This window comes from Gavialis gangeticus, unplaced genomic scaffold, assembly GCF_001723915.1.
Source record: "Gavialis gangeticus isolate Ggan-Ray unplaced genomic scaffold, GavGan_comp1, whole genome shotgun sequence".
NCBI classification, from domain to species: Eukaryota; Metazoa; Chordata; order Crocodylia; family Gavialidae; genus Gavialis; species Gavialis gangeticus.
In genome coordinates, this window is record NW_017729016.1 from 14,351,367 (window position 1) to 14,361,187 (window position 9,821).

The following is a 9,821-nucleotide window of genomic DNA, read 5'->3' on the forward strand; positions in this document are numbered from 1 at the left end:
GGTCCCTTCCAACCCTAGAAACTATGAAACTATGAGATCCTGTACCCATGTCCTACAAGCATACTGATTAAAGCCAATAGCACTAAGGATCTCAAAGCTGGGCCCAGAGAGTGCGTGATGGGGGTGCGTAGAATAAGCCTTGTTATTGAAAGAAATCCTCTTGTGGCTTTGCTTGGGATTTGTTTGCTTCACAACAAGACATATCCTGCCATTCTTCAATGTACCAAGTGCCCCTTGAAGTCACTAGGAGTGGTACGTAAAAATCAATAGTCCAACAGGAGTGATGATTGATTGAAAATACAGGGCAGCCAGGACATATCAGATTAGTTATGTCAACCCATGCAGCCATGGATGTGATCATGGTGATAGCCTGTAAACTTCACTGTGAATTTATTTAGGTACTATTATGTGATTTATACCAAATGATTAGTCCCAGTTGTTCTCACTGACAGTGTGAAAAGCTGCTGACAGAGTTCCTTTGTTACCAAAGTTAAATTCAGAAGCAAACTATTAAACAGGGTATTTATCTTCCTGTGGTGGAAAGTGCTGTATTTAATATAATTCCTTTAAAAAAAGGTCAAATTTGCATACTGTGAAGCAGAGGGGATGAGAGCAGACAAGTGTTATTTCTCTGCCTCTTGCTCCTTAAAAAACTGTTGTACTTCAGGATAACTAATCAAACTTCCAGGTGTAAGCAGATTCCTTTCTGCCTTTAGAGCTAAATTGTCTCAGATAATCAAGAGAAATCCCAGTAGACTATCCACATCAACAGATCACCGGTGACTCTGACACTCGGTTAAATGAGATCATGAACTAGATTGCAGACTTTCAGTTCCTCACTTAAGGGACAACACACTATTCTTTCAAGGCAGGGACACAGTTCTCACTTTCTTTGGAGGCACTAAGTGGTGGCAAGGTGCTGCACGCTTCTCGTCTTTCCACCTGCCCCTCACCTGTACAGGTGGAAAGCAGTAACCAACTAGTAGCACTTCTCTCTGCTGCTCCATCACCTGCAAAAAGGATGGCAAGTACAGGGGGATACATGGGGTCTATACATTCCCTAGCTACCCTAATGCGCCTGCAGTGAAGATCACAGTCTCACGTGTCTGTGATATCTTGCAAATCATCTCTTGTGTTCAGCCTGGAACCTATTAAAATATTGGGTTTGGGTCATTTTTTTCACAGGTATAATCACAAATCTCAGTATCGCTGGCTAATAGTACCAGTGGCTGCCGGGTGATGCCATTTGATAATCCGTGTTCTGAAGTAAATTTCAGTTTACAAGAGCATACAGAAAATATTTAAACTGCTGTTGTGGTTCAGTGGTAGAATCTTTACCTACCATGTGGGAGACCCAAGTCTGATTCCCAGGCATGCACATAACTACAGCCATGAACGCCACATGCCCCCAGAGGCTGGGGGACGTGGCAAGCTCCTGCAGGTAGTGGTGGTGCTAGAGCGGTGGGAGCATGGCAGTGGTAAGCGCAGAGCTCCTACAGGCAGCCGTGGTGCTGTCAGTCGGGGGGGGGTGGGCAAATGCCCACCAGCAATTGGGAGACCACCCACAGACATTGCTGGCAGCAGAAGCAGTGATTGCGGACCGACACTGCCAGCAGCACCATTTCACAGGGGGTACACCACCATGCTCAGGGGGTGCATGTGCACCCGCATGTACCCCCTACGCATCACCAGTGACTACAGCCACTGAAGCACCAAACATCTGGACTTCGTTTGGCCTTTGGATACTGTCTCAATGGTTTAGGGGGCGGTGGAAGGTCTAGGCAGTCTCCACTTCTCCATTCCCCTGTCTACGTGTATGCGTTGAAGGTCCTGATGACCTCTCATGCAAACACCATAATCCAGAAGGATCAGCGGTTGCCTACTAACAGCAAATGTTTGAACTGCTCCTTGCTTTCAGTCTGAGTCATGAAAAACACGTATATGAAGCACAAATCCCTCCTAATCCTGCAGTTATGATCAAAGGCAACACTTAAGAGCACAGACAGATTGTAGCCTTGTGGAAAGCTGTGGTCAAGCTAGTAGGATAGAAACAGTCTTGAGAAGGAGACCCTTAAGAAAGTAAGGGTCATTGCCTACCTGTAGACTGCAGTTCTAGATCTGGGGCCTGCAGTGGTTTTTGTTGTTAGGCTAAATAAATAATTTAAAAAATGCTACTTTCCTATGCAGCATATCTGCCTATATATAGATCTGAATTACTGTTACAGGTTATTTAAAGGAGAAATAGAGTGGGCTTCCTGTTTACAAGCTCATAATCATATCCTGAAATGAATAAACGCCAAGACCAAAGGCTGAGGTGATTATAGGAAATAATCAAGCCGGGCGGTTTATCAGTCAGGGATGTGGTGGATCTGAGTTAACGGGAAATCTCCTCAAGTTATTATTCTTATTAGTAAATTGTTAAGGTAACACACATTTTCAATGAAAGGAAAATCTATTTTATTCTAAAATGATGGTGTTGAAAGGATTGCCAAAAGGATTCGTTTTCTTGGCCCTTCCTTCCCTCCCCTCTTCTCAATCCTGTGCTTCGTTTTCCTTCTTTCTCAAACTATTTTGCTATCCCTACTGGTCTCAGTCTCTTGCTTTCAGAATAAATTCAGTATATATTTGTTTTCGCTGTGTTTTAAAACTGAATTAAAAAGTAGTTTGGCCAATATGAACACTGAGAACACAAAAAAAACCCCAATTTGAAGTGAGAATTGGTGGGGGGGGGGCACTGAGTGGCTGATAATAGTTGCCAGTTTATCAGACTACAGAGATGTACATAATGTGTGACTGGTAAGGAATAAACTCTGTTCCCCTCTAAGCAGCACTGGTGAGGCCACAGCTGGAGTACTGCGTTCAGTTTTGGGCCTCCCACTATAGAAAGGATGTGGACAAGTTGGAGAGAGTCCAGCAGAGGGCAACAAAAATGGTTCAGGGTCTGGGGGACAGGACTTATGAGGAGAGGCTGAGGGAACTGGGTTTATTTAGTCTGCAGAAGAGAAGACCAAGCAGGGATTTGATAGCAGCCTTCAACTATAATTAATGCACAAGTCAGATGACCAGAATTGGAAGGCATAGAACTTAATAACCAGGAAAACGTGTTCAGTAGTTATTCATTGACCCCCACACATTGACTGTTGGAGATAGCTCAGTAGCAAAGTTTGTCCCCTGGATTACAAATCCAAGTGATATCAGCTGGTAAAATCATCATTATCACTTACTGCATCTTCACCATCTCTTGAATTTAAAAGTATTTTCAAGCTTCCGCTTGCCAAAGAGCACATCAGCACATAGCTCCGTAAGAACAGCTGTGCAGAGCTGCAAGGCAAGCACCAGGAAGCGGTTAGCCTTCAGGCTGGGAATACAGCACTTTTACACTGGTGAAATACACACAGCCTTTTTTATAGTGATGTAGACTACATCAGGATCCAGAGCAAACACCTGGCAATTTCTCTTTGCATTAAACAAATGGCTAATCCCCAGGTATGCTGTGGATACACGACACCTGCACTGGTATAACTCACAGGGTCCTTGTGCACAATGTGTGCGCTTTAGATACACATTACAAAACAGCACCAAAAATCACCATTTCTATAGATTAGTCACATGTGAAAATACGCGTTGACCTTTTTTATCATGGTAAGTTTCAATTTATCGTGGGAAATTAGGCCACCTCCGACATGTTTTATTTTTACCATGGCCAGTTGTTCCACCAGGTTTAATTTTATCATGAAACTTGCATTATGTGTATTCTCGCACACAGCTAACATCACCATTTTCCCTGTTTTCTGACACAATTCGTCCACCCGGTGCCCTCTAGCGTTTTTTTTTACTAGTAATAGCACATTAACCATTAACACCATTATCAGTGTTAAATTTATTGTGTGCAAAATAATAACGGGAATCATAGTGGTACACTGTGAGAGTGAAATAAACCTGGAGATTGTCTTTAGCTAGAAAAAGTCAACATCATGTAGAGGCACCCACAGTGGTTTTACCACCAAAACATTCAGGGAAATTGGGGGAAATTACCCAATGGTAGTTATCTGCAGCATGCTTACATAGGTGTAAAAGTCAATCACTTTTGGGTAGATGCACTGTGGGTCCAGGTTCTCAGAGAACCAGAATTACCCATTATTGTTATTGCAGCTTTTCACTGAACTTCTCCCAAAGAAGAACAAACGTAGCCATTTTCCAACACAAGCTGTCTGGCTTTGTGGTGTAGAACTTCTTTCTCGTCCCCCCATTGAACTCTCCTGTAAGGATAAGAAACAAGCTTCTCCTGGTTGTATATTATCTATATTTTTAAACCTTTGTGTAATGGAAATAATTAAAGCACCGTAGCAGAACAGCAATAAGAAGAACATCTCACTCCTTTTGTTCTTAATAATCTTACTTCTTTTGTGGGGTAAACTACTTGTCTTTCTAGTGTATTCACTTGGGAACTGGTTTATTGCTTGTAAAACAGCATGGCCTGCCTGTTGTCATTCAGATACATGATGAGATTTTAAACGTCATACACCTTGTAAAATATGATATGTTGCTGTTAAGGAGTTCTTTCTTCTGTTGGGCTAATGGAATAATATAGCATATGGAGAGGATATTTATATTTAAGATATATATTGCCACAGCTAGAGTTCTGTGACTCTTGTAAATCGACATATATAACAAACAATTTGCCCTTGTAAACTTACAGCTTCTACTCACACACAAAAAAAAGGTGAGAGGAAGGACTTCCTGTCAGCCTGTAAAAGAAATGAGAGTAAGATTCACTTGTACAAATCTCATCCTGTTTCTTTTACAGTGATTTGATTTTGCCTGCCTCCATTCTTTGGGTATCCAATAAAAGGGCTTGACTTTCAGAAAGTACTGAATAAACCTTCCAAAAATACTAGTTATGGTCAGATATAATAGTTTTGGTTCCATGCTGAGTCTACACTTTACTAGGAATAACAAATATAGGGCTAAGATTCAAGAAAGTCAGGTTATGTGTATGAGTACACTGGGAAATATATTCAATGGCATATAAATAACCTGGCAATGTTCTGAGAAGGCTTGATCTATGGCCTGATCCTAATTCCCCAAGATCCTAATCTTTCTGTTGACAGCATAGGAAATTAGGGCTGGAAAGGGTCCTCATGAGGTCCTCTGGTTCAGGCCCCTGCTCAAGCAGTGATCATCCTTGACCTAACCATCCCAGTCAATTGTCTCTCTAATTTGCTCTTGAACATTTCCAGGGATGGAGATTCTGTAACCTCTCTAGCTAGCCCATTCCAATGCTTAACCAACTTCATAGAAAGAAAGTTATTTATAATATCCAGCCGAAATGTTCCCTGCTGCAGTCAATGGGCTCCAGATCAGGGCCTTATGTGTGCTCATGTTTGTCGGTATATTTCAATGTGTTTTGAGAACGTTTGTAAACGTTTTCCTTTCTTTGTCAGCAAACAACATCTGCTTCTATGGGGAATGTTCATACTACTGCTCAACTGAGCATGCTCTTTGTGGAAAACCAGATCAAATTGAAGGTTCTCTGGCGGCTTTCCTACCTGACCTATCGTTAGCTAAAAGGAAAACCTGGAGGAATCCATGGAGACGTTCCTATCATAAACGGAAGAAAGCGGAGTAAGTACCAGGGAGCAAGGTGCTTTCCAGCAGCAAAGCAGCAGAGCTGATGATGTCTTATTTGGTAGGATACAAGATGTGATTCATTTCTAAAGGGAATTTACTGCCAAAGCTCGTTCCAAAACACCGAAGTCAATGAAAATCTTTCTGTTGACTACAATGAGCTTTGAGTCAAGCCCCTAAAAGGGGATGCACAGGGAGCAAAAGTAATACTTAGATCTGAAAGAAACACCATTATGGTTATGATACTGCAGTCGACTGCAGTGGGACTACTTTCACGTCTAAAGAAGGGCACGTGCTTAAATCTTGGCAGGAACAAAGCCTGTAACAGCTTTTGCAAAAGGACACAATTGGGAAATACCTGCATCCCTAATCAAGACTCAAATGAGTTAAGTATTTGACTGTATGATGACTTCAAATGAGTTAAGTATTTGACTGTATGATGACTGCCAAGGCAGACCTGACTTTCTAAATCTTGAATCTGCAAGCAAGCTGTTTTCTTTCAATTCATGACTCGCCTAGAAATGACAGGAAATGCCCCTTAATTAATCAGCAGGAGCAGGCTTCAGAGCGGGTGACAGGGGCAACCCCAGGTTGCCCAGCCCAGCCTGCCCCTCCTTGCCTTCCCCCTTCTCATCTCCAGCTGCTGCTCAGAAGCCAGGCCGGGTAGTGCAGGCTGTTGGCAAGTTCAGAACAGGAAAAAGAAAAATCAGGCTGGCACTGTCCCTTTAAATTTGTCACTTGTGTCACTTTCAAGACACTCCCTTACATGCTGCTACAGCCTACAGGCCGTTCTGGTATGGGTGGGAGTGGTGGAGGGTAAAATTTAAAGGAACTGCATCCATTTACATGCAAGCACCAGGCACCAGGACAAGCTGTATTACTCTTTGCTTCTTTTCAAAGGAGGCAGGGGTCACCAAAATACAAGTTCATCCAGGGCACCATTTTCCCTAAAGCCAGCTCTGTTCATCAGACATCATTTATGCCAGAATTTGTACCTCTCAAAGCAGCCAGAGCACGTAGTGCATGTTCTAACCCTCGCCCAGTGTCATACAAGTAAATGGCTGAAAAACATCAGGCTGTTTTCTACTGAGGAACCTTTACATCTGATATAAGCTATCAAAAATGTGGTTTTTTTCTAGGTGGGAAGTCGACCCAGATTACTGCGAAGAAGTTAAGCAAACACCACCATATGACAGTGGGACCAGAATTTTAGATATAATGGATATGACCATTTTTGATTTTCTAATGGGTAAGCTTCCTCACTTTTTAAATGATATCCAACATTTAATTCTAATAATAATTGGTTTCCTAGGAATTGCTTCACATAGCTCAGTAATTTTCTGATGCTCAAGTAGAATTGCACAAATTGCATGTGCAGTTGAGGATAATTATGAGAAAATGCTGACTGACATGGACATGTATTTGCATCTGTACAAATTAAAAGAACAAAGATTTATGCAAGTATATTAGAAGTGAGGACAATGCTGGATGTCGTTCATGCTTGTCCCATGAACTGTTCACTAAAAGTCTTATCCCCTACAGTACGTTTTACAGTGAGTGTCATTCTCTTATAACAGAGGGTTCCTACATGTAAATGATAAGAGTATTTGTTATTACTAGATTTTTCCCCCTTTGGTAGTGTACTTCTCATTTCTCTGCATCAATGTAGACAGCATGGGAAAGGGAAAAATTGCTATGACCAGCAGGCAGGAGAAATGTGGAATATACGGGACACCACTCATACTGTGTAATCTGATTAGAAATATTTTAAAAACTGAGAAGAAACAGTAACATAGTAATAGTAACAGAAACAATGCACATGCCTACTTTAAGGATCACATGTTTTGTTAGTAGGATGTTAAAACTCCTTTTTTGCCTTACCGTAGATGAGGACAGTCACATTTAAAAACAGAGTCAGTTGGTCGTTTAACCATAATTTTTCTTTTAAAGCAGTAAGAAAAAGTTATCATCTGATATATGATCTCATATGTTTGCATATGGGCTCATTCTGTGAGAACATATATTACAAACGTAAAGACAATGGCTGAAAAGTGTTCATAGTTTTAATAAAGCAAAAGGATTGTAATAACATAACAGATAAGAGATTCCAAATGGGCGTGCAAGATGGGTGTGCAAAATCTGCAGCTGGAAGGTTCTATGGAATTGAACCTAAATGCACCTTCTGCAGTTTGCGAAGTCTTTGAGCATTTTTCATTGTTGGAAATATTCTGCTCTTTGATGAAAAAATCAGGTCTGGACCTTCTCCTATCTTCTGTGCTGAGAAACAACACTTGAAAAAACCTTTTTCTTCTTTCGTATTCTGTAGGAAACATGGATCGACATCACTATGAAACTTTTGAAAAGTTTGGAAATGAAACATTTATTATCCACTTAGATAATGGAAGAGGGTAAATATTTTAATAATTCTATTGATGAATGAAAGAATTTTGGTCAGATTAACAAATCCTCTGATGATTTATACATTTCAATATGTCCATTATGAATTACCCTGTATTTGTAATATGGCAGTATAAAGAAGACCCAACAGAAATCAAGGCTCCATTAGGCCAGGTGGTATAAAAACACAGCTCTCTGTCTGGCGTGAAAAAAATCCATATTTAGACAAAGAACAAGAGAAGTTAAATATTTTGATCCCTAATTTACAGATGGGAAACTAAAGCCCAGAGAGATTATATGACTTGCATACTCATACAGGAAGTATGTGATACCACTGCGAATTGAACTAAGTCCCTTCAGACTCACTCCAGTTCATTAATCACAAGACCATTCCTCAGCTTTGCTAGCATAATTTTCCAATATTTATTTCCACCATGAATAAACGAGAATTGTGTAGTGGCTTGATCTTGCACTTAACTTCCACTGCTTTCTGGATCCAGAGCTAAATTCGTAGAGATTTATTTATGTACTATTTGTGTATTTATTTAATTTTCCAGAATCAAAAAACATACATCCACGGGTTCAACTTAAATACCCTTTATCATATATGCCTTATTTCTAAACAGGTTTGGAAAATATTCCCATGATGAGCTTTCCATATTGGTGCCTTTAAACCAGTGCTGCAGGTATGTTACATTGCAATATTAATTTTTAATCTATAGTGTGCTGGCTGTGAACGGGGATGAAAGGATGAAGTATGTGCTTTATATGTATATAAAATCAGTTTATCTTAGTTGAATATTTGAGTGTTTCAAATGATGCGTGACTATCTAGCTCAAGATTTACACTCAGCGCGGACAAGACCCTCAGTACTGTACTGAACTTTACTATGGTGAAGGTTCTCACTTCACCCTCCAACAACCGCTTAACTAAATAGAGGCAAATAAATTGGTGCTACGCACCGAGCTTTCTTCCTATTGATTCAAATGTTCCACCTGCTTTGCAAGTCCCAGAGGAAGTCAGACTTTCAGGGTTTGATGTAAACGGTACTAAAATCAAGACCTCTATTGACTTCTGTGGGCTTTGTATTAAAGCAAAAGACTGAGAAAAAAGAAGGGCTTTTACAGCAGGGTTTAATTTCTGAGGCTATTGACAGAGTATCTGCTAAGGTAATCCAGATAGATTTGTGAACAAATAAAAGATCTGAAAGGTATATTTGCCCTTAAATGCTGTTGAATTTTCTACACAATAACAGGGACCCTTCTCCCTGCTATATTTCCATTGAAGGCAATGGTATATAATCCCAGTAACTTTAGTGAGTAGGAAGGGGCCCATAGAATTATAGTTTGATTTGTTATCCAGTTCCCTGGCTAACATCTCTTTTGAGATGAGCCTTATGAGGTATATAAGTGAGGGAGGCAAGGCATTTAAAGTAATATGTTCAAAACTGGTTGGACTATATAGGAGTCTAGTAGGATTCAGGCACTTATAGGCCCAGATCCTCAAAGATATCTAGGCATGTAACATGCATTGAAATTGTCTATAATATTGAACATGACTGGGAAATTTTCTGCCTTACTGGGAGCAAGGACCCAGACCAGTACACACAGCCCCCTCTCATTCATGGCAGCATCTATCCCACTGGTAGGGATGTGTGAAGCAGGCCCTATTTGATTCAGATTCGAATTCAGCCCAAATCAAAGACAGTGGTTTGATTCATTGCTTCGGATCACTGTCCCCAACTCGATTCGGCTGGATCTGAGTCTGAAGATTCTATGCTGATTCGGAGAATCAGC

At 40.7% G+C, this 9,821-nt stretch overlaps 1 protein-coding gene across 1 annotated transcript in view; it reads left to right on the top strand.

Moving 5' to 3' along the window:
• FAM20C (FAM20C, golgi associated secretory pathway kinase) overlaps nt 1-9,821 on the top strand; it is a 115,741-nt gene that overhangs the window by 92,872 nt on the left and 13,048 nt on the right. The window contains exons 7-10 of the mRNA XM_019512606.1: nt 5,445-5,625; nt 6,768-6,877; nt 7,955-8,036; nt 8,652-8,711. Coding sequence (XP_019368151.1) covers nt 5,445-5,625; nt 6,768-6,877; nt 7,955-8,036; nt 8,652-8,711 — 433 coding nt within the window. The remainder of the gene's footprint in view (nt 1-5,444; nt 5,626-6,767; nt 6,878-7,954; nt 8,037-8,651; nt 8,712-9,821) is intronic.